Source organism: Perna viridis, chromosome 13, assembly GCF_037379345.1.
Source record: "Perna viridis isolate PV_CMFRI_1.1 ecotype Kerala chromosome 13, ASM3737934v1, whole genome shotgun sequence".
NCBI lineage: Eukaryota > Metazoa > Mollusca > Bivalvia > Mytilida > Mytilidae > Perna > Perna viridis.
Window position 1 is genome coordinate 23,556,726 of NC_142457.1, and position 27,271 is coordinate 23,583,996.

Genomic DNA, 27,271 nt, shown 5'->3' on the forward strand with positions numbered 1-27,271 from the left:
TGCAACGTAAACAGTCGTCATTTGGAAGGTTCGATATTGTACATTTATATATGTTGGACAAAACACATTATATTTATGTAAGTTTTTAACTTTGTTTTTACAGGTCTTATTATAACGTAATCAATATTCAGGTTGGTGGAGCTTGAAAATTGTCTATAGCATGTTTCTTTATTCTTTTTCTATTGAAGTCCTTGTTTCTTAGCTGAGATTGAAGTCTCGATTGTCAATGAGAATTCAAATACATTAGATATCCTACCTCAAAGCAAACATTTTGGAGAATGGCTTCTGTTTATTTATTTACCAGAACTAGAAACTAGAGAGACTTATGACATTGTCATTTTTAGACCTCGAATTGGACGACAGCAGTCATCCCAGTACAAAAAAAAATGTCAAACGAGACTATTTCGATTTTGATATTATAAATTTCATTTAATATGCATGGTGTTTATACTTATCAGCAACTGAGCTAAACGTTATAGTCTAGAGGACGGGGATCTGGTCATCGGAATATAAATCAGACAGATACGCTGCAGAAACGGGTAATGGAATTGAATTCAAAGTGAAAGAAGCCTTCAAATTGGTTTAGAATTAAAGTATTGAATTCAAAAACAAACAAAGTCATTTACAGTATCTATATCCGTTACGCTGAATTATTTCTTAAAATATGAACAACCGTTTACCTATCCTATATCGTCCCTTTCAGCTATCGTCCCTTTTGTCCATGATTTTACAAACGTAATTTATATTTTGCTACTCTGAAGTTTTCTTTATGATTTGTTTTTACAATTTTTTAATATTATGTACGAAATTTTTACACAAAAATCCCTATTGTGTCATGATAAATCAATTCAATCAACTGTCATGATGGAATGCCGATAAGCCATTTAGTCAGAGAGCCAACTTGATCAGACGACGTAGTGATTAGTAGTATATGTGCACGTTTGGGTTAGTATTTTTCATGTGGTGCAAGGTGGTGCACCCCAATGCGCATGCCCATGACGTTACATCCGGTGGTCATAGACCGGAAGTGGACCTTGGGTATGACCGGAAGTGGACCTTGGGTGACCGGAAGTGGACTTAGATGGGGGACAAATAATGGGAACATGGGGAACTTTTGATGTAGGAAGGGGGTCTTAATGGTTGGGAGGGGGAAACGACCTCCATAGGTATCCTTATTAAGTGTCCTAATTGGTGTCATTATATAGTATACTATAAACAGGTAAGTATAAAAAGAGGGTGTATTATGACAAGAGTTATTTTTCTTTGTTTATATTTTTTATTATCGTTCATTGTTTTTAATTATTTTTGTCAATTAATTGTTTTTTCATTGTTTTTGTGTAATAATGTCAGATTGAACTTTGAATATATTTTAAATTTTGATTTGAATTTCTTTGTGTTCATTGAATTGTGTATTTTGAATAGATGTCTCAATGATAAGATAGATGTTTGAAACTTTCCATTTCACTGGTGATTTCAAAAGCCTATGTATTGATTTTTAACCGCTATTTATTGTGCTTTATGAAAACATTACAGGTGTAAGGACGTGTTGTGCAATATTTACCACTAAGAAATAATTTTTTATCATTTTTTTAATTATTTTTGTTTTCATATTTTTTGTATTCAGTTTGAAATTTGACCTCACCACTAACGATTATCCTGCCAATTCTAAGGTTTAAAATTGATGTTTACAATCAGAACGTTAAGAGCTTTTGAATGGTGTATTGCCTTTCAATTTTATTACAATTAGATTTTTATAAGGAACTTTTTACTGCCATAGTATGTTTTCAAGTTACTTATACTTTGACCATGTTATGAGGTTTTGATATTAAATATGTTTGTTTATGCTGCCGGTAACGGTTTTTGTACTCCCCCACCCTCTTTTTGTAAGGAGGAAATCTCTTTTTCTTTTCGTTAGTGTAGTTGTACTATACAACTAGATACACCTATTTTTATTTATTTTAGGTTACAGACCACCAATTCAACCAATGCGCATTTGGAACGTACGCAAAAATAGTCCTACGCAAAAATTACCGCTGTTCCTCATAGTGCTGTGAAAAAAGTTCTCTTATTTAAAAAATTTAAACAGTTTCTGAAAGGAAAAACATTTCTGTACATTTTATAGGTGCATTTGCGTCTTGTGATGTGAAGCCTAATCTCCATAATGATTTTTAAATATACCCTATCTTGTGATAACACTGGGATTTCCCATGCTATTTATAGACCCTTCACTTCCGGTGACCAGTACTGCACTGCAAGTCTGCTAACCCCACATGCCATTCTGAGGATTGTGAGCTGACATATGTAGAATCATGCTGATATATAGTCCTCTGCAGGTTAAAGTTAAGGTAAAGTCCAGAGAAGCCATTGAATATTGTGAAATTAGCATAGAAGCCTATGGGAAGTGGAATTAGTGGTTTCTAGCCTTTATTGACGATTTTATAAAATCGTCATACGTTCTTGATATTATTCCAAGACACATCTGGTTACCCATAATCGGAAGTGGCCACCGACCCCTTAGACTTTGACCATTCTAACCACTGATGTTTTACCCTTTCAACCCCTTGGTAAAGTGTTTTAGTGCAACGCCGTCGGGTTCAAGATGAGATCCGACTCCTTCATTAGCGTCGTCCTATGGATTCAGTTGAAATCCAAACGTGTGAGATCCAATCGCGTGCGGTCGCGGGGAGGATAAACACTCCGGAAATTTTCGAAATCGTCATTTTCTTGCAGACCTCCAGAAGAGAAAAGTTATAAATCTTAACCTCGAAGTTAGCTTTTGGCACCTGGTTTCCTACGGGGGTTAGTTTCATTGTATTGTTTGTTTGTGTTGAACCCCAGCCTAGAAGTAAGTTTGGCTACTTGCAACAAGGAGCCCTTTTAGGTAAAGTTCGATCAATTATGCCACTGTTGTTTCTTTTTTGTTATTTTCCAACACCAATTCATATCATATATTACACGAAAAATCTATCTTTGGAACACCTGCTTCGTTATACATCCATCATTGACCTCGTAGGTAGTGATTGATATAATCGTGTATGCTACATTTTTTTTCACTTTCCGGTCACACCAAAGGGTCACTTCCGGTCATACCCAATGTCCACTTCCGGTCTCCCTCCCTCTACCGGTCACTTCCAGTCTATGACCACCGGATGGGACGTCATACGCATGCGCATTGGGGTGTACCATCTTGCACCACCTGAAAAATACTAACCCAAACGTGCACATATACTACTGTAATTCCTTTCCTGAGTATGGTTATTAGAAATTCAATAGATCAAACAAGCTCTCCCTTGAATAGTAAGGGAATTACCGCCAGGTTTTCAGAATAGATTGATTTTGTGTAGAGCACAGTTATGATTTTGAAAGTGCAAGTAATCTTTAATTTTTTTACATATTTTCTTTATTACGTAGAACAGTAATTGTAGCAAATGTTGTAACTTATGTTGGAAAACATTTTACACAACGTAAATGATTTCAGTTATGCAAATATATTGAATCAATAACATACATAAAAAATAAATTCTAATACGATATGATCGTCAAGAAAACATTTATCAAAAACACCATTACATGTACGATTGTTTGTTTTTAAACGGTATGAAAACGTTTGATAGAAAACAATGAAAGTTTTGTTTTCATGTTTTCCCGACCATATATTTTAACGGCAGATAAACATTTTTTTAAAACATTATAATAACAAATATTAAAACGTTAATAAGACATTGTATAAATATTTTATGCTAAATGGAGTTGACCAGGGTTGATCATACTTTATTCTGCAGTAAAATTACTATGTTCAAAATGACCAGCTGGGGGATTTAGAGTTATGACCCTTTGATAAAGCTGTTTAAAGTGCTTAGTTTCTGAACACAAAGTTTCAAATACACGTACATTTAACTAAAACGCCGAATGCTTAGAATATGATTTCAACAATAATATCTGGAAAAGGTAATAGTAGCCATGCATTTTTAAGTCCTTTGAACATCTTTAGCTCTGGCATTCCAAGGGCACCAACTGTGCTCCACTCCTGGTCGTATTGTTTTTATATTCATTAGAGACTGAATTTCTTCAGAATCTCATAAAGAATAAAAATATAAAAGATGCTAATTCCTTGAACTTTACATACAAATATATTGATGATGTGTTGTCCATCAGTAACCTTTCTTTTTCGATATATTTACCAGACCATATTTAATTCTATGCTATTCACGCCAATAAACAACTTTTACTGCTAACTAAATATGATAATTAAATTGGTTTGTATTAACAACGATCCAATTAAAAAAATAGTTGTCCTTTTTCGCCAATTGGATATAAAATCGCAGTTAAATTTCGCCAAAAGATATTTTCCGTGTAGTCCTTTTCCGCCAGAAGAAGACTTCCTTTCGCGCCAAATACGAATAAGAATATCAAAGAAGTAAAAATCTAAAGTAAAATGATAATAAAATAAAGAAAATGAATTAAAAATGAATTAAAGAAAGAAAGATAACAAATACATATATATTTAAAAATGTATCCAGAATAAAAACCGAATATAAATTATTTATTTTAATTATTTATTTTATTTTTTATTTTCATTTTAATTTGATTGTAGTCATTTGTTTTTCAATTTTCAACATTAAATTTTGAAAATTAACAAAAAAAGGAGAAATAACTGGATAACATATAAGTAAATGGTTTAATAGTTCTTCTATCTCATAATGGATAAAGTATTGCTCGTCCGTCCGTCTGTCGCTAACATGTCCCATAGCTGATTAAAAAAGAAGGCCATATTCACTGGTTTACGAATGTAACTTTGTAATGCAGTCATATAGACTGAAGTAGAACTCCAGCTAAGGATCATGCAAAATTTGATTCATGGGTAAACAGCCTACATATTTTTATTTTTGATATTTTGTTTGAAATATCATTGTAAACAGAAATTAATAAGTGGTTTTATATATAACCCGTTCTCTTAGGAGATAAAAATTATGTATAATGCACTGTAGATTTCAAATTTAAGGGAAATAACTCTGTAAATGGCACTCAGATACAATAGAATCTACTGTATTTTCAATGTGGATTATCTCCTAAGAGCAGGCAGATTTGAATGAATAATTACACATGTCATAACATAGACCCATAAAACAACCTAATTACAAAAATAAAAATATGTAGCCTTTTTTTGGGGTGTATCACATTTTTCAGATTTTGCATGATTCTTACAAAGACAGTTACTTAAAATATAAGATAAACAGCCAATTCTAAAGAGATTTTGAAAAATGGTAAATAACATACAATAACCACACCACGCATCTAATGTAAATTAATTTGTATTCTGGGGGAAAAGGATCATGAATTTATTGGCGCAATATAACTATAAAAATCGAAAAGTAAACTGGCGCAAATGAAGCACTGGCGGTGCAAAAGGAAAACGCTGCCTCTAACATTACCAGTACCTGTTCAATTCTATGCATTTACCAGGATAAACAAATCGTTCTTTATTTTATATTCAATATGTCGCTTACAAATACAATACTCTTAGACGCATAATAAAGCATTTGATGTTTACCTAGATATATAAATAGTCATCGCTCATAGAAATGAAAAAAACCAATACAGAGTGTCAATTGGAAGTGTTGTCTTTCAGAAATTTCATGCAGGGCCTGGCGGATCCATATACTAGTATTTGCAAAAAGGGGGCATTGATTCCGATCAAGAAACTTATACAAAGAAAGATGATCCCGGGGCAGGCAAGGACTACACTCCCTGTTCCAGGCTAATATTTGTCGCTCATTTGTTTGCTAAACTTTTAACACAAAGGTAGCATAACCCCCGAAACCACCCTGACTACCACCCACTGTATTGTGCATTTTTATTACGGCTAATGCCTCGTGACATCGGAAGCCCGTAGGTGATAAATAAAAATGAAACTTTGCTTATAGACGATGGCATATGAATTTTCATAATGCATTTCTAAGGAATGGTATTAGTCTGTGGTCTTCTGATATTGGTTTTTGATGTAATAAATCTATTTGGCTGTTTGGCCATGTTTGAAAATGATAGAGTTGTAGGTGCTTCAGGGCCTTAGAAGTGCATGGCGAGTGCTTCCTGCACCAGACATGACTGTTGAAATTGTATTCGAAGACTTTTGTGTTTATGTTAATGTACGTGAAACTAGGTGCCCAGAAACTAGGCGCATTATATGACACACAGGTGTCTGTGCGATAGCTTGTAGGACTTGAGTTTAACTACTGAGAAATGTAGCTAGTTGAGAGGGACATGTATCTAAGGGTATGGTTTATTTCAATAATTGTGGCTTAAGATTGAATTATTTGACAGACAATTTCGACCTGAAGATCTTTAAATTGAATTTCGAATTAAAAATTTAGAAACTGGGGAAGGCCAACCAGTAGTTTGCAGTTAAATCATGCATCATGTTGGGTGTTTTGTATTAATTCATCTATGTGTTCCATATAAACCATCATCGAACCTGAATATTTCGCAAACTGGTGCACTGCATGCTACGATGCACCGCAAAATTTTGTTGTGTGTTTATTAAATGCCTTTCGTAATCAGAATGGTTAATTTAAAATAAATCAGAGTTCAATTATAACCATTTACAACAATAAATATACGTTTGAATTATATTCCTGTACTTTCCTTATATCCCTGCTTCATCTCATATTTTTGCAATTTGACGATTATTTGAGAGGTAAAAATTCAAGCGATCGATATAAATTAATTCAGTACATGAGTACGTTGATTACCCTTTGACATTAAAGACGCTCTCCCATGGAAACGCATGTCAACTTATCGCAATTCTGTTTCCCGATTGGCCTAAAACTGATAACTTAGTGGCGTTCGAAAAAACATGCATCGAAAATTGAAATTGCGTCAATGTGAACTGTAGATAATTGTAAGTAAAAAGAACAAAATTTTACTGCGTCGGCTATCTTTTTTTAAAGATAGTATGTAAATTGGTTGTTTAATAAAAATAACTGATAATTTAATATACAAGATTGTGATGGTATACAAATGTAAAAAATATACTTAATCATACTACCTTATGATAATATATATATATATATAGAAGGGTCTGAAAAATTCCCAACTATGTTAGAACTGTGAAATTTGCGAAGCAAATTTTTTTTGGTCGTTCCCTCCGCGGGACTCGAACTCGTACCGCTGTGACATCTATGGCAACACCGCCTGCACTAAGTCCAGCGCCCTAGACCACTCGGCCAGCTAGGCTATATAAAAATATAGCTTTCGCTAGCCGGGTCATTCCTCCTCGTAGGATTAATATAGGGCTGTAACTTAGTACACGATGTATGGTAGTACGGGACAGTTCATCTAGGTGTTATTATGTAGGATAGAGGATCAAATTAATGATGCATGTCACAACAAATCAATATTATACAACGTCTCAGAATGTGACGACTCTATTCGCTACACTGCTCCATCGGATCAAATTGATACAGGGAAGATAACGTAAACTTATAGAAGGGTCTGAAAAATTCCCAACGATGTTAGAACTGTGACATTTGCGAGCAAATTTTTGGTCGTTCCCTCCGCGGGACTCGAACTCGTACTGCTGTGACATCTATGGCAACACCGCCTGCACGAAGTCCAGCGCCTTAGACCACTCGGCCGGCTAGGCTATATAAAAATATAGCTAGTAGTACACCATACATCGTGTACTAAGTTACAGCCCTAGATTAATCCTACGAGGAGGAATGACCCGGCCAGCGAAAGCTATATTTTTATATAATCTCAAATATCCACCTTTTGTGCACAGGTGAAGATGAAAACCAGTTATATACCAAAGATACTACTATCAACAGTCAATTGTCTGATTTACAGTTAAAGAAAAACAGAAAAATGAGCTCGTCCATTGTGCTAAGTCGAAAAAATGGCCGTCAAAATCACAGTTATGTTTCGGTCGTGTTTGGAGTTAAATAGAGTTATGATAAGTGTTTCTGGAATCGAGAGGCTACATACACAATTTGCCTTTCTACTTACTGACGTACAATGTATTTTGTAAAAACAATTCCGGAGATGCAATTGTGTCAGTTATTTCAGAAAGTGGTATTTACCAGCCGAATATTTATTTTCTTAACTCTCGGTAATTTTGAAGAAAGCGGGCATAGAAAAATAGTGACAGTATGCCAGTCACCTCGAAAAATATGGTTTCTTATACAAATCGGCTTATCTGAATCTAAATTCTCATGATTTATGACAAAACAACACGATTATCAAAACCTAAGGACGTAAACAAAGATCAACTGCCAAGTTGATACAGGTGTACTAGTCTACCGCCACCATGAAAGAATCGGTGACGGACTGACCTTTCCGGTGGACAAAACAATTACAGTAACTTCTTTTTTCCTCCAAAGAACAAGAGCACCAATTGTGACTATTTTGTCTCTGACGATCAGAAAAAGGACGTCAGAAACGACATTGTCATAATATGAGGAAGGTAAAACATTAAACGCTCCCGAAAAAAACAGGAATTCAAACACCTAAATCCTTTCAAAATTTTTTGTAATTGGTAAAATGTGCAATGTTATACGTTTCTGATATATGTTTTTCCATTGTCTTTATGCCTTCTACGTTGTCATGGTCTGAAAATGTATGGGCCTAAATGTCCAGCTTTTGTAAGGAACTGTGGGTTGTTATGGTCCGAAATGTCTTTGAATCGAATTGTCCGGTATTGATTTCCGTAAACATTCGGGTGCCATTTTTTTACCATTCCTACCGTAGAAAAAGCTCAGACTCGATTTGAATTTCATCATCGAAGCTAGTTTATGTGTCCAAGACTGGCGTGGTCCTAAATCGCATTTTTTCCCTCTTGTTAGCCTATGAAATTACAAACAATTAAAAAAACATTCAAAAATAACAGCTTGTCCCGTTTTCTAATCGCAACATGATTGACGTTCTCTTTCAGCATGATAAAAAAAAATCAACGAAGATGTTGCATCATTGGAGTGGCATATGCTTTGCGCGAATAAAGTAAACAAAATGTTCTCAAACGGATTTTATCGAAATTTCGTATTGGTTTTATGTTGACCCACGAATGAAAATGAAAACGTACAGGTCTTACAAAAAATGTATTTTCAGTGGGTATGGTGATTTTTGTTATACACGTACTTTTTGTATTCCGAATTCACTTACCCCGTAAAACCACCTTTTGACAGTTTTAAGCTTTGAAAGAGTAATCAAGGAAACCAAGGTTATAGCGGTAATCAAAAGAATGTAATCCAGGGACAAAGACCAGAGATGGAAAACAGACATACACAACAAAGAACATGAAGTGACTAAAACAATACACAAAAAGTAACAAAAGCGAATGAGCAACTCGGTCTCCACTAAAAACTGGGAGCATGGACCACATGCACCGGTAGGGTAAGCGTCCTCTGCTTTTCTAGAAACACCCGTCGAGTTGCTCATGAAAAGATGTATAGCCTTTTCAAGCATGACAAGTATCATTCCAAGGCTGCTGTTGGATGTGGCTTCTCTACATAAAAAGAAAGAAATAGACAATTTTCAAATTTAGTATGTGCATGGGGGAAGGCGTGTTGCTGGAGGATAAACTCCATGGTTGTATAGAACTTTTTGATGGACCACATGTACATGTATATAACATGTAAACTATGTATGTCTGAGTTTTGAAAATGATGTTTTGATACTCACTCATCAAAACTGCACGATAAAGCTAATGTTTTGCTCACTAAATATCGTTGAATCGATTTAGCGAGATTGAAGTACAAAAGAAAAGAAAAATGTTTACGTTGATATTTAGAGTCAAAAGGACAACTTTTAAGGGGAGGCAATCACTACAGAAAGGAAGAAATTAAATTGTGGTGATGACGGATAGAAAATCCGAAACTGAGATTTCGAACTGGGTACAAAATAATGTTCCCTCTGGGATTTCAGGGTAATACTATATAGGCTCATTAAAATCCCTGTAATCATAGAATTACATGATCTACGAGGTTGCTTTCTTTCTTAAGGCGTTGTCAGTAGAGAGTTTCGGTACATGTACCCGTTACGTGTAGAGCGATCTGGATGTTGCGGTGGTTACTATGCATGCAGACCGGACTGTTCTTGTGGGTCATAATGTTAGTATGCATAATCTTCCGAACAAAAGTAACATTTTTCCTCCGTCTTTTTGCAGTTTTAATACAGGGTATAGCTTTTTTTCTCCGGTCCTCAACTGCCATAGGTAACTGCTGATAGATGCTCCACTGTTTGTATGTAGCACATACAAGGACAAGCCTAAAGCCTTAAGCCCCATTTCAGATACGTGAGCAAATTTGTACATGTGCAAATTTACCTGAAATTTGAAAACGGGTGTATAATTAAATTTATTCATGCACAATTATACATACATGTACGTATGTACTTTTACGCACGTGTGTAATATATATGGATGTACAAATATCGCATGTATATGCAAATACATACGTATGTAAATTTACACCATATGTATATATATAAACATGTACATCACCTCAGGACCAGATGTAAATAAATACATATGCACAAGGGCAGAAAAGTTTTGCGCATGTAAATGCAAAAAGGTATAAATACATACGGGTTTAATTAAACTTCATTGTCCACCGAGACAAATAGGGTTAATACTTCGTGCTGTTGTCCGGAGTCTGTCTTCGACTGACCCCAGAAATGCCAAACATATCAGTTCAGATGTACCCTGAACATAATATAGAATCGAAGTACTCGTGTACTGAATCAAATTATATCGATTGTTATAATTATACGCCTAAATCTTCAAATTGCAAAAGTATGGACAATATACATGTAAAAGGAAAGAACCGGGGTCGACTTCAAACGTATGTTAAAACAAGTTTATTGTTATGAACTGTAAGCATGATTTAAATTCACCATTTTGAAATAGCGAATTACATTTTTTTTCTTCAAATGCTCCCAGTTTTAGGTGGAGTCCGCGTTGCTCATTTACTTTTGTTACTTTGTACGTAGTATTGTTTTGGTTATTTTATGTTCTTTGTTTTGTGTGTCTGTTTCCACGTCTGGTCTTTGTCCCTGCAATTACATTCTTTTGATTTCCGCTAGAATCTTGGTGCCCTTAGTTACTCTTTCAAAAAGCAATAACACCAGACCGTAGACTGACAGTATGCAATCCATGGTAAATTACTATGTCACCGTCTAAGCAGTTCTATTTTTATTTGTCATCTACTTCCGATGTAACGAGACAATAGGTCAGTATAAATTTATTTTCTACCTATAAAGTGTAGCTTTCAGTCCTTAGTTCGTTTGATTTGGCCCTTTTTATATCGTTCAGAGAGATGAATTCTGTGGCTACTCAATAATACAACGTTTCCTTTCGGTATAACTGTCTAGCGCAAAGAAATGCTGTTTGTTTTTAATGCTGTTATTTGTCATCGTGTATCCTTTGTCCATATATTAAATTTATCATTGAATTTGGATTGGAAATTTAATCGATTGTAAAATGATGGGAATTTTAAAATCTGTTAAATGCTTTGTTTATTTGCTAGCTATACCCAATAAAAGAAATTGGTGTGATGGAGGACTCGCCTTGCACGTACAATGTCTGTCCTCCCACGTTTTGTAGCGGTAGTTCCCCTAAACTGCATTACATGTGAATGTTTAAATATGTATGTTGCAGCAAAATTATCATCATATACAGTATGCTTGCAAAACGGAGATCTTTCAATAAAGGTTTATATATTTTGAACCCGTCGAAGATTTCTCTGATTTCTAAAAAAAAAACCTTTGGCGTACCTGAAAATGAAATATTATTTGGAGGACATCGGCTACTATACAAGAGCAAGTTTGAATACAATTTTTACAAACATTTAGTAATTCCGTTTACTAATTGAAGCAATTTGAATTTTGGTCCGAAGTGTAAAAATGTTAAACGGTTTATTATGTGAACGTTGGGCGGTATCATAGTGAAACATAAGACCGTGCCACATTTATTTTCAGTTTTTGACAAAGGTTCGAAACCATATGAAAAAACATATAGATATTGAAGATGCACAATTTTGATTGTTTTTCAATAATTTGTACGGATTTTTCAGAGAACTTCACTTGAAATTGCCTGTTTTTTGTGGCACAAACTTCAGTCTTCTCTCTCCGTGTTATACGACTAAATTACCAACATGTGAATTTGTATGACTAATTTTCTTTCTGATCTTATCAGAGACTCGACTCTGACTTTCAAATAAAGATTCTTTATTCATTTATAAGTCTCATCAGTGGTATTTTCATAAAATGACACCTTAACCCGAATATAAAAAAAGGATGTTTCGAACGCTACAAGTGGCTCCATTTAAACTGTTGTGTGATCTCATCCGATTTTGAATGACACGGTGCTTTGGGTGGTTGTTCGTGTCAAAGGTCCACGGCGACCCCTAGCTTATAAGATCTTATAAATTGGTATCATAAATTTAGACTTTGTCAGCGGTTCCGATTTTTAGAGAGTCAATTTTAACTTCACATGCAAAACGTTGTACTATAAAGGTCTTACATGTATCAAAAGACGGTCAAACTGAATAACTTTTTGGTGCATACTACGAATTCCTGGTGCTTCATGGAGCATCTAAAAGTTCAGTTACTGAATAAATGACGTTTACAGTTACTTGACTTGGAAAAAGAGAGATTATTTAGGCAAATTCAAACAGATTATATGGATTTTGCACATTTGCTGCAATTGGTCCGCACAATAGCAGAGTCAATTGAATTTTTTATAAGCCCCTCACTCCCCACGTGTAGCGTTCCGAATAAAAATCTTTGATCTAATAAGAATATTGTAGCATAGATCTAGGATATACATAGAAAGAAAATTGATTGATAAAACTTTCACCATCAGTAGTGGACCCCTCAGGACCCCCTTTTTTAAATCATTAATCTAATGCAAAATGTGCGTTAAACAAAGCAAATAATAGCCTGGGTCCCCTTTTCTGGAACCTTCTTTTAAAATAGACTGGATTATCCGCTGCGCAACACTCTTGTTATCATATTTAAACACTCTCTCGTCTGCCGCTTTTGATAGTGCATCACCATTTCTGGTGATTATTTCACCACCTCCATTGACGGATAAGATCGGTGAAATCGTTTTTTTTTTCCTATGCGATCGTCTGAATTATTCGAAAAAAATATCTTGTGTTATTATTACATTATACAAAGAAGAAAACTGTATATCTCTTTTAAGGAGGTAGACCTAGGGTAAGGGACACAACTGTTTAAAAATCATTGGAACGTTTATATTCAGCATTTTGCATCGATCTTATATAAGCATCTAATTAACTTAGATTCATTTTATTCTGCTTCAAACAAAAGCTTGAGAGGCTTTGGTAAAATTGAATATGATGCAACCATATCACTGATTTCTTTTCCCAACATCTATGTTACTAGCGATTTTTCAGCTTCTCCACCTACAAATGGCAAAACTTTGACCTGTCTAGAAGCGTCCAATGAACAGTTAAGTAATAAGCAAATTAACCCAATTACTGCACTTTTTAAGCCTTTCTTACACTCCCCCTCATAAGACAAACGGATGCCGAACGGATAAAAATATTTTGCAGGTTTACAGTAAGTATATCGTAAATGGACAGACCTTACACCAAATTATCCGAGCTGACACCTGAACCCTACCGGACAAGCACCGAATGAAACGGACTTTGAACGTATAAGTACCGTACGAACACCGAGTATAACGAATTTACAACGTCTACATAACGAATAGATACTGAATTCAATCATTTATAGCATAACTATAATGGTAATTATTAAGTAATTTGGCTTTCTTTCAAATTTGACAACTCAACAGCTTATACAAACAAGTTTCTTTAAATTTTATTTAACAGCGTGCCGTGACCGATTTAGTTCATATAAACAAATTACAAGGAAAGGAAATGAATGATTTCTGGTCTTCTAACCTTAACTCTGTTTTAAGCTGGCCATATAACCCAAATTGTAACTTCCTTTCGGCTCTTAGCAATGGCTTCGTCCTCTACCTCCATTCTCTTCTTCGTCTCATGTGTTGTAAAATGAATTTTGCAAAAAGCAAGTTGAAGTTTCCGAATCTAATTCAAAGCGCCTTGGTTTGACTCTGGGGGTTTGACATTGACAAGTATGTCATTTATAGCGATTTGTCAGTGGAGTAGGGGTACATTATTTTCATTTTATCCAAAAGCCATTTGTGTAACCATAACTGTTTAGATACCATTGTAAAGCTGAGACATTGAACTACATGATGATACATCAATTTCTTTAGTTTGTTCATACATGTTGTCCGAGGAAGACTTAGCCGCTCAAACAATTAAGTCACAAAAAATCTTGGCTTTTTTAAGTTGATGAGTAGGGTGCACGGTGGACAGGCGCGTAGCGCCGTTAGGCAAAAAAGCTTTTGCCTGCACTTAATTTTGCCAATTTTTTCTTTTTTTTTTTGAGATAAAATACATCCAGGAGAGGCATAAATGATGCTCTAAAACGCTATCTCCGCGGAGTTTCGTGGGGGCTTCGCCCCCCTGGACCTGATGGGGGTCTTAAGCGGCCCCAAGACCCCCTGCCGTAATTTTGCCTATACTTCACTTTGGCCTCAGCTACGCACCTGGTGGGCCCGCCCAGCCCATGGACCAGGATCAAAATCGGGAAAATATTAAAAGAAATATTTTGTGTTTATTTAGGATGGCAATGTGCTAGGTATACCTCTAGGCCAAAAATTCGAATTTTGTCTTGTCGTTGTTACGGCCGAAATCGGAATATGACCCATTCCGGAATGGGACGCGTCCTGAATCGGAATAACGCGAGATTCAACGTTATTCCGATTTAGGTCGTTCGATTCCGGAATGGGACGATCTCGTTTATAGATATTTCAGTGCATATTTCGAGATTTGTAAAGGGAACTTGCTAAATTAGCTCTTACCACTTTTTTTCATGTTTAATTAAAAAATCGCTATAGAACAACACCTTATTCATCCATAAATCCCTAAAAACGATGCATTTAAATTATTTTTCTTTTTACACTCAATAATTTTACGGAACCTTAAACAATAAGCGGGTATACCACCTGTTATATATTCATTCATTTACTTATGTTACTTTTTATGTATTATTTCAGTTACTTTATGTTCTTTTTGTGTTTTTCTTTTTCCATATCTGGTCTTTGTCCCTTGATTACATTCTTTTGATAAAATTTTGGTTCCCTTAATTACTTTTTAACTATACACTACATTATTACCATACATGTATATTTTATTTTATATTGTTTAATTCTGTTGCTATAGAAATATTTCTATTTGAATTTATTCTTTAGTAATTTAATTTTTATGTATATAACCGAAAATAAAATGTGTTCAGCATTTATAATTTACATTGGACAGGGTAGCCACATTTCTGTTCTTTTTTTTCGGCTACATGTTTAGCATGATGGAACATTTTATTCCTAATTGACTTTATCACATATCATCATGCTAATGATATGCAAAACACTTAGTAATGTTTGATATATTTAAATATTTTGACAATATTGTATTACAGATAATTTATATTTTCTATTTGTTCCACCATTTTCATCAGAATTAGAGGAAATGAGTTATTATTTGTTCGTTGGTTGATTGAACTGAACAAGAATAAAGAACCATGAAAATTCCTAAAGATTATTTTTCCCTTTTTCTTAGGGTGTAATTCATGTTACAATCACTATGAAATCTATCTGGAAAGGTTTAATAATAAAGTTCTTTTTTTCAATTTTATTCGTATGAAAGTTTTTTCCTATTTAGCTGTATTTGTTTATATTTTTAATTGGGTGTTAATACTTTTCTAAACTTATGGAAAGTGCGACCTCGTTATAGGGATCAAACTGCACTGAAATATTTACATTGTATTTTTAAATTGAAAATGTGTACTAAAAATATTAATTTTTGTTTAAATATGTTCTATAGATGTAGGACATTTGTACTGAATATGATGTAATAAATTCAATTTTAAGATTAGAAGGAAATTCATAAATCCAGGTATAAAGACTATAGATAGAAAACAAACACACACAAAAAGCTTATACTAATCAAAAAGGTACAAAGATGAGCAAATAGCGTGAATCCTCAAAGTTGGGAGCATGGACTACATGCAATTGCAGCGTAAGCATGCTTTGCTTTTAATAAAGTTGTGCGAATTTAATCAGAGGAAGTAAATGGAATAAAAAAATAATGTTTTATTACCAAATTAAAGGACCAAATAAGACATGCAAAAAATATTTGGGACTGATAACTCTAGGTAGGAGGAAAGAATGTAAAACGCGATTTCTCTTCCACTGAACTAAAGGAAGGTTAGAAGCAAATACATTTGAGAAACAACCTAAATGATTTTTATAAGTTCTAGAGGTATGTAAACGGTAAAAACACCGAAAACAATAGAGTAATCAAAGTACAGAAGTACTGAGTCAATGAAGGCCTTCATAATTTGCACTGTTCACTTTTCAAATTATAAAAAAAGATTGTATAATATTAAAATAGGGAAGGTAGTTTTTAAACCCCCTTTCAGAAGGATAGGTATACACTTAAAATTTACCCTTGTCCGTGTCTCTGTTATTTGTTCGATACGTTGCTATAATAGTCAGATTTCGCATTTTTAACGGCTAGATTACACTTTTTTCCTTATTTTTCTAAATTTTTCCCAACTATCCGGACTATCATGCTTTTTTGCCTTATTAAGACAGCGGTTTTTCTTCATAATTATTTTTTTTAAGGGAGAGTTAATCCAAAGTAGATCTTTCTTGTTTATACTAATGATACGGTTTTGTATAACCTCGTCACAGACAGAAATATTTTTATCCGTGATATTTGAAGTAGACGAATCTATTTGTTCAATTACAAATAGGGAGTCCCAGTCTACTCTAGCGAAACGATCTCTCAGTAGGTTATAATCTGCTTTTTCATATAGATAGATTTTTCTTTTAAAGAGTTTTTGAGGTTAGATTTGGGAGATTTAAATTCCAAGAATGGGTAAAAGGAAGCGAACTTGATCTAAGAGATGTGGACCTACATCAGTGATCAACAGGTTGATTGGATTTTTAGCATGGTAAGGTCAATAAGGGATGATGAGTGTTCAGTAAAATGGGTAGGTTCACTGATTAACTGCTGAAGGCTAAACATTTGAAGATCTTTAATTTCATAGTTTGGAGAATTAGATAGTTGATTAATAAATAAAATTACCTGTTACAGTAATGTCTTTGCAGTATTCAGGGATAATTTTAAAGACTCGGAGACTTCTTCCCATATATTATCGTTACTATTTGGTGGAACATAAAATGTACCGTATAACACGATTTTCTTTTTAAGTCTTATTTCTAACCATGAGCATTCTAATTGACCAACGCAAAGGACGGGACGCCAGATACAGTCGGTGTTGGATCTTACATACACAACAACACCTCTATCCAAACGAACTAGTCTGTCTTGGCGGAATAGTTGGTATCCTGTTATCGATATTTTATTATCAGATACAGTCTGTTTTAATCAGCTTTCCGTAAATGAGAGGCTATTGAAGTCGTTATATTCAATTGATATTTGCTCAAGTTTTGGTTTTATGCTTTGCACGTTCAAGTGAAGAAAAAATACGGAATTCTTCAGGATTTGCGAATAACTTAGGTTTAAGCTGGTGGAGCTTGTATTTAATGGTTCTGTGCTACAACTGGATGTAGACGAGGGCCCAGGATTAGGTTCAACGCCAGCAATTATCTATAAAATGCAAGCAATCATGTAGTAGAAAATTTCAGTTTTTATTGGGAAGTCTGGAACAGACTTAATATAAATTGATGTATTTTTCCTCTTTATCTCAGTACTTGCTTTTGTATTTAGTTCCCGATTTAGCTCGTGATCAAAAAGGACTATTCTTAAAAGAAGTATCAGCGGGACAGAGGCTAATCCATAAGTGATAAATGAACAAATGAATTTGATATTGAACAATGAGAGACATTTCTTAGATTTCCTTATACGCAATAATGAGTAAAACAGTCCGATTTTCTCTCTCTGTGTAGCTATATCATCCGTCATCATGACCATTTAAGACAAGATTTAACAAAACAAGATTTTATTGATAGCCTCAGACACAGTAGGTGTACAAGTGGACAACAAAAAACAAATACAAACATGTACATACATGTAAATAAGACAAATACACCGACAAAATACACAGAACAGTCAATATCATTAAATATCATTACATATGTGAATACATACAGATTCACATTTATATTTTAACACATTCACTTTCATATGATATTAGCAATTTTTCGTAAGAAAAAAAGAGACATGTTGTCCATTTGTAAAAACCAAGACTGGTAGAATTGATCACATAATGTCTGTTTAACTGCGACCTTAAGCCAGTTAATATTTACTTTAACTTGTTCGTTCCATAAGTAACTAAGACCCGTATCATCCAAGATAGATTTAACATGATATTTATTCCACCAAAATTTAGTTGGATTATTTTCAAGCAATTTTAACATAAGCCGAAGCATTGTATTTGACAATTTTTGTTCTACTTGCATAGTTCTTTCCCAAAAGCTAACCTTTCTGACTTAAACAAGTATTTCAAGTGGAATTCTACCCAACTCTCCATAAACCATAAAATTTGGAGTGCTGCTTCTCAGCTTAAGGATATTTATAGAAAATTTAAGATGCACCTTTTCAATGTTTTGCTTATTTTCAAAACCCCAGACCACAGAGGACTATAACAGTATTGGTGATATCAAAAGTATCAAATAACTTCAACTGTAAATCTATTGGCAGTGGAATGTTTCTTAGTTTCCTATAGAGAGCAAATAGAGCTTTTTGGTCTTGATCTATTAGACGCTTTCTTGCAATGGTGAAACTGCCGTTGTAACTGAAAACCGTGCCTAGATATGTATATGACTCTACTGTTTCTATATTTTTGTTATATATTTGGAATTGAAAATGTTGTTTACACTTTATTTTACTGAAGACAATAACTTTTGTCTTTTCAGTATTAATTTGTAACTTCCATTCTTTACAGTAATTAGCAAACACATCCAATGCTTTTTGCATAGCTTTCTTTGTTTCTGACATTATAATTGTATCATCTGCATTAACCATCACAAATATTTTGACATATACATCAAACATTTTTAAGCATGAACTTTCTATCAAATCTAGATTTTGTACTTCATTGTCTTGCAAAAAGATTTCTAGATCATGCAATAAAATTGAGAACAAAAAATGCGACAAGTTTTCTCCTTGTCTTACACCAACTCCACAGTTAAAAATACACAGAGTTTACCTTGATGCGTAGTACAAGCCTTAATATTCTGATCCATATTGAAAATAACTGAAAATATTTTCCTTGTTACATTGGATTTTAGCCACAGACCATCTCTCCAAACTGTGTGAAAAGTTTTTTAAAGTCAACAAATGTGCAAAATAGTTGTACCTTTTGAAAAATATATAGCTAAAAGGGCATGTAACACAAAAATGTTGTCAACAGTAGAATAACCCTTCCGAAATCCAGTCTGTGATTCAGATAAGAGCTCAATCTCACCAGAAGACGTAGTAAGTCTTTCATTCAAAATGGATGAGAAGGTTTTCCCTAAGCATGAATTTAGTGTAATTCCTCTATTGTTATTTGGTACAATAAGTTCTTGCGACCAAAGTTCTGGTACAATACCTGTATCGAGTACTAAATTAAAAATCTTTAAGTATACAGGTATTAGCTCCAAAACAGTGTTTTTAACATATTCATTAAGAATATCATCGACTCCACAGGCTTTGCCATTTTTTAGATTTCTATTTTTTTTATTTTTAACTATTTCGTCCACAGTGATTGGACCATTGAGTAATTTGTTCAATTCACTTGGTAAGTTGTTGACAAAATTTTCAAAATTTCTTGAACTCTACTTCGGTGTCCATTTTAGTATCAGTCTTGTATTACATATTCCTGAGCGGTGTACCCAAATGACTATCATTTTTCATCAGAAGTACAGGGTAAATATCAAGCTATGACACAAAAAACTAGTTTTTCAGGAAAAAATAGTATTTTAATGAAAAATAATGCTTCAGAAAAAGTGAAAGTGAAAGTAGAAAATGTCTCTTTTTAGTTTGACCAGTCCTGGTGTTTCAAAGTTTGTGCCTTTTTTTCTAAAATGGACCTCAAAATTATTTTTGACATTTCCTTAATTGAAAACCATGGTCAAAGGTTGAAACTCCTTGTCTATATTTTTTTTTAAATCATGAAAATTTAAGGTATACTTATATGGCACTTCCACTGAAATATTAATGTGACTTATAAAAAATTGGTGGTAATGACATATAAAAAATGAATTTTCTTCAATAGAGTGTGAAGTAAGTAGAAACTTTGATGTTTTCTGTGTATGTTATTTACTGTTCTTGCAAAATATCAATCTGTTTCTGTGAGATTTTTCTCCTTTTGTAATTACTGAGTACATTTATACATGCCGGGGTACCAATTGTGACTGAAAATCGGCATTTTTGGGAACTAAGATGTCTTTTTCATTAAAATAATGATAATTATTTGACCCTATTATGCCTTTGTGTAAACAAGAAATTCAATTTTGTGCAATTGGTTGTTTCAGTAAGCAGATTTAAAATTATCAAGACGATCCCTTGTGTTAATGCTAAAAAAGGGGGGTCCGAACTGGACTATTGTGAATATTGGCAAAACAAATAGAGATTTTGAAATAATTTGGTATTCATAGAATAGTTAAGGCATTTGTCTTATCAATAAAGACTACCTTTAATGTTTAAAAAGGTAACTAATTTTTTTTTTTCAAAACGTTTTTAACAAAAATACTACTAAAGGATACCTATATGAAAATTGGAACACAAATTCACAGGAAAGCAGGAGGACAGAGATATGTTGTCTTTAAGTTGGAAATTGAACAAAGTTATAGAAAAGCAACAACATTTAAAGATGTCTAAAAGTTTTAGTAATAGGTATCAGTCTTGTATTACATATTCCTGAGTGGGTGTACGTCAAAACATGGAGAGTGAAAATATAGTGTGCTTCCTTATTGCCTTTTCCTGTTTTTGTTTCTTGGCAAATGACTATCATTTTTCATCAAAAGTACAGAGTAAATATCAAGCTATGACACAAAAAAAAACTTGTTTTTAAGGACAAAACAGTATTTTCATGAAAAATAATGCTTCAGAAAAAGTGAAAGTGAAAGTAGAAAAGGTCTCTTTTTAGTTCGACCAGTCCTGGTGTTTCAAAGTTTGTGCCTTTTTTATGAAACTCCTTGTTTATTTTTTTTTTAAAAATCACGAAAATTTAAGGTATACTATAGAAGTCTATGAGGCAAAGAATACAAGACTGAGACCTTTTGCTGCGTCTGTCATATTCAAATAAATACCGCCTAGGAACTTGAAATAGCGTTATTTATCTAATAAACTAAGTCGTCCCATTCCGGAATCGGACGGCCTGAGACGGAATATCGTGGAATCTCGCGTTATTCCAATTCAGGACGCGTCCCATTCCGGAATGAGAAAATTCCGATTTCGACCGTAACATCACTACCGCTGTTTTCTCCATTTTCTTGTGAAGTTTGCGCAAAAATTAATTGCTAAAAGAGAAATATTTACAAATCTAGAATTGTGAGCTATTTTTCTTATTACATACTTCAGTGTACATGTAACTTGGGTCATTCTAGCTGCAGGCAAAGAATTAGACATAGTCTGAATGTATTCCATTTAGTACTGTCCTACCTTAAGAAAGCATTCCAAAATATATGAAAGTGACTTACCCTTTTTTCACTCTAAGCTATAGGACTTGTAAGTCTCAATCAAGCTTCAATTTCTATACCAGAAATTCCGATGTAGAACGTATTGAAATCCGAATACATATCTGCATTGTACTGCTTACATCCGAGATTTAGAAACGCTGCATTAAATAAACACAAAGGAAGCATCGGGATTTGGTTAAGTTCATGACCCTTTGGACTTCAGGATCATACCGATGTGTTAGCATTCTTATAGTAAATGAACACTTGAACACTTTTTCAAAAATGATTTGTCACTTCAAAAATTGTGTTCTTTTAAATTATAACAAATCTTCTATAATATCGGATTCTTATGTATTGTTTTTTTACCAAATTCAATTTGTAAATTGTTTTATTCATTACTCGATTTGTTTTTGGTAAAGAACTTCGAATGCATTCCATTAGAAAAGGGTTCCAAATCTTTCAGTATGTGCGGATTTTGCAAGTTAATGTGTAAAGGTTAAAAGGTCAATCTGTCTGGTAACATTGTTAACAATGATATCTGGACAAACCTAACACCTTTTGGACGTTAAAATTGACCCAATTTAAAATAATGTTTGGTTTTACAAGTTTCAAAATAATTGTATTGTCCTTTTTATGATAATATTCGTTATAACTGTTAAAATTACATTTTGGTTACGTCAGTTTGTATAAATTACATGACATTACTTACGTACCGTCTACTTTATCAATTACTGGGCATGTATTCCTCCGGGTATTTTGATTTGTTTTCATTCCACTTGCAGTATTAATATTCCGACGTAAAATATGATTTATCATAATTATTTATGCATCCCACATTCCCTTCACCAGTTTTGAGATATTTTGAGATACTTTGAGGGGGAGACTTTCCTTTTTGAAAAATTGATCTTACCCCTGCATCGTGAAGGAAGATAATTCAAGTTTATTTCATAACACTTTTCTTTAAAATATTTGTTATCTGTATCTTGATTCTGATAAATATCTTTGATATTTTGAATGTATGATAATTTTGATTGGACAATTATTTAGGAAAATCCTTTTTTGTATATTTTCAGCTTTTTACCACACACTATGTGCATTCATCAAATAAAAGTGAACTTCAAATGTTTTTTTGATTGAGGCCCATAGATGGTTATCTATCTGTCTGTATCTGTCTGGCTATATTAACCTACTATTCCTTGTCAGTCCCTGTAAGAATCAGGCAGTTGGTGAAACATGGCATGAAAAATCCACCATTTTGAAAGTTTAATTTGAGTATTTCCACCATCAGAATCAAGGAAAAATGACAAGATAGTCCATATCATGTTGGATCATTGAGTCATAATTTCATTGAAATACACTGAAAATGAACATTTCAAGGGCAGACAACTCTGTCATAAAACTCATTTTTCTAACATTCTATTGAAAAATATCCGAGGAAATCCTGTGTTTTAAAAATCACATAATCGACATTTCAAATAGAGAACGCATACTTGAGTGATATTATATTGTCAGATCGGTGGGTTATTGACACGCATGTTTCTGATTTTTTCCATTTTGCCTGATTCTTACAAAAACTTAGCTAATATTATGAACTATTCTATAAGCTCAATATTTACATGTTGATTTGTTTGTATCAATATCATATAACTTATTTTTCTATTAATGTTGGAACTTAGTCCGTTTTTATCAACTTTTCTTGAAATTACTACTTTTCAAAGGTAGAGTTATATGTATAATCCTTTAACAACTTTTTTTTTCTATTTATGTTGAAATTTATTCCATTTTTATCAAATTTTGTGGAAATTACTACTTTTCAAAGGTAAATTCATAATTATATATAATACTTCACGCCAACCCAATGAATATATATTATAAAATTGTATTTAAGCTTGAATTAGGCTACCTTTGATTATAGTTCTTCAGTAAACCTTCAATTTCTTTCTTAATATTATTATTAATTTTCAGTTCCTTTTCCAGAGCATTAACAAGAAAAAGGTAACAGGAAGCGCACAATATTTTATAGCCTTCGTGTTTTGACGAACACCCGCTCAGGAATATACAATACAAGACAAATACCATAACCGCTGTTTTCTTTAGAGGGTGTCCATGTAAACACCAGGAAATGGGTGGCATATTTTGTTTTCAATTTTTTTCATGCTTTTCATATCACAAATGCATCCTTTATCAATTTTGAATGTTGATGTTTGATTAACTGCAAAGGTTAAAGAGATATAAATAAAATAGAAAGCATTGATAGTTATCGAAAAAGGGAGATAACTCATGAATTTTGTGCAAAATTTGGTTGCTTTGTAGGAAACAATTTAAAATCGTTTTCCGAGCTATCTATTATCGCTTTAAAAAAGTTTTTTTTACTATTTGGCATAGATATGATTTGAGAATTACATTGGAACAAAAGAATCATTTTGTAAAAAATATCGTATTAGGATCTGCCTGATTTTTACATGGACAGCCTTTCAAATATTTCTGGACAACACTGTTATGGCTTTAATCGATCTAATGAATATAAAATACAACGAATATCCTTTGAAAGTATTTTTATTCGTGACGTTCGTGGGTACTATTTTTCGTTTTAAAGGGAAAATTACATTTTAATAGTTCATAGAAAAAAAGATACACAGGCAAAATTCAGATGCAAGTCAAACATATGTCAACCATACGATTATTTTTATTTTTATTTTAAAGCTGATAAATAGGGACTTCAACTTTTATTCCCAAAAGTGGCTCCACTACAAATGTGTATTATGTGACACACAAATTGTTATTTAAACAATCGTAAAAAAAATAACAGATTAAGATTAAAGCCAGGATACAGAAATCTTGAATAAGCATAAATGATAATTGACCCTTTTTTGTTGGGATTCTGTACCCAAATCTAGGTATTATTGTGCTCAATTTATTGAAAAACTGTGAGTTGTATTAGACTTTTAATATGGTCCTGCCTGGGTAAACACCAATTATTTAACTTATGAAGACCAAATAAAGTACTTTCTGACAATTTGTTTTAATTCTTTTGATTACTGCTATAACCTTGCTTCCCTTGATTACTCTTTACTACGTATGTGGAAAGTAGGAAATAGTGATTACTAGTCAACATGCTGTTTGAATCAGAATAATTATTCAGAGAGTAATCAAGGGAACCAAGGTTATAGCGGTAATCAACAGAATGTAATCCAGGGACAAAGACCAGACATGGAAAACAGACATACGCAACAAAGACCATAAAGTAACTAAATCATACATACAAAGTAACAAAAGCAAATGAGCAACTCGGACTCCACTAAAAACTGGGAGCATTAAACAGGTTCACCGGTAGGGTAAGCGTCCTCTGCTTTTCTAGAAACACCCGCCGAGTTGCTCATAAAAAGTCAAATCAGAGGAATTGACATGCCCATCTGCTTGTTATTGCTTCTAAGAGCTAGCACTCTAAATATCTGGCTTAGCTTGATGCGCAAATATTGGTTGAGCACAAAACAGGAAATGTTAAATTGATTAACCCCATTCTAATAATAAAAAAAACATTGCATGGAGTATCGCGATGGAGCACTACGACCCCAAGTAATCAATTACTCAACTTGCCAATTATGTGATAGTTAACATTATAAAGATGATCCTTTTTTTCTTATTATTAATAATATTATTTATTATTTATAATTGGTTTACCAATTAATTTCTATTTCCCATTGATTAATTAAGAACCTGTACAGCAATTCAAGTTAAATTTGGATTTGGAAATACAACTCATTGTATTTTAACCGATCTTACTTTTTCTAATTACAGGCAGATGGAGATGCAAGGTACAGAACAGAAACTTATCCCCAAAAAGATCAGGCATTATACCTGTGGTATAATGCTTTTGTTTTTGGGATCATTCTGTTTCTCGTGCGTTTTAATAAGAGTAACCGATCATCAAACTCAGATAATTCTAAGCAGGTTCGATGAACCAAAACCCAAAGCGATCAATACTAAGGATATATATTTAAAACATGAACATAGCCTCTTTAAAAATTCGAATCTTCGTCAGGTCAAAAGTCAAACAAAGATTAAAAAGGATTTCAGTGCATTGAATTTCATTAAAAGAATCCTGCCTAACAACAGTTATTCATACAAAGACAGTTGGACATTCCTTGGAGACTCTACAATGTACCGACTTTTTAACTCTTTTAAAAGGCTACAGACAAACTGCAAAAAGATAAAGTCCTCTGGTCGTTGCAACTTTTGGGCTTATCTCGGTGTTCGTCGGCGTGAAAATTGGGTGAGACCGACGACGACAGAGGGCCCTTTACTCTTTGGTCTAACCCATCCATACTGCACAGATTGTTCTGGATGTAACAGTATTCAACTGAGTTGTAGAAGTAAAGATATCGAATATTTGTCGGTTGAATTCGCACGAGACGTCGAAATACAATCGACAACAACAAACACAACACAAGAGTCGGTCTCGTTCTATCTATCGCTTAAACCTAGGAATCGATGTATTGTTAATTCAGGACTACATGACTTGGCAATTTTTAATCTCACTGACAGTCAGTATGTCAATAATGTTCGCCAATATCTTGACCTACTTCAGACGTCATGCAAAAGGATATTTTGGTTATCGACCACAGCAGTAAAAGGAAATCAAAAGTTTCCACAGGAAAACAGAAGAATCTACAAGTGGAATAAAGATGTCGAAAAAATGATATTAAAAAGAAAGTTCCAAAATATCAAAATAATCGATGTTTTTGACATATCTAATTTTCCAACACTTCATGTCGACAATGTTCATTTGAAAGGTACATTTTATCGTAAGGTAGCTAAAAATATAATGTTTATAAATTGAGGTAATCAAGAGTGTTGTATTGGCCGAGCTAAAAAGGCAAAATTATTTCACATGGTTTTTAATCAAGTGAGTAAATAAAATTTGTAACACACTTTACAGGAAAATCAAGTGAATTGAGCGTTCGCAAGAAATTCATGTCTTTTTTAGATGTAATTTCACATTAATTAAAATTCAAGTTAACATCAAGTTAATTTTATGTCATTTTCACGTGAGTTCATATGAGTTTCAGGTAAATTTCACATTAACAATATTTACCCGTGAATCAGTATGTACTTTAGACAGATATCCAAAGCGCGTTTCGTGAATAAGTTCAGGTTGATGTCATTTGTGAGAAATAACTTCAAAGCACGATAAATGATAAAGACAAATAGATGGTGTATGTTAAAAATCTCTGGTGATATTCATCTCCTATCAAAGATAACGAGATTTCCAAATTTTGATTTCTTAATATAATCTTATTCATTCAAATTATACATTAATTATGGTGTCATTATGTAGTGAGTTTCATATTGGCTTAAAGGTCCAAGGCTTGTCATATAGTCCCAAGACTACGCCGAAGACTAATATGACGAGCCGAGAAGTTATAACTCAGCCAATATAAAAATACTTTTATTAATTGATTAAACTGCACTATGTTGAGTTAACTGTTCAACGTCATTTTGAAACAAAATATACACTTTTTAAGATTA

The 27,271-nt window shown here is 33.4% G+C and overlaps 1 protein-coding gene across 1 annotated transcript; it reads left to right on the forward strand.

The window, feature by feature from the left end:
- LOC148600058 (uncharacterized) lies at positions 1-27,271 on the forward strand. The gene is made up of 2 exons (XM_088558718.1): positions 1-28; positions 25,541-27,271. The coding sequence occupies exon 2, from the start codon at positions 25,545-25,547 to the stop codon at positions 26,580-26,582; it is 1,038 nt and encodes a 345-aa protein (XP_088414844.1). The 5' UTR covers positions 1-28; positions 25,541-25,544; the 3' UTR covers positions 26,583-27,271.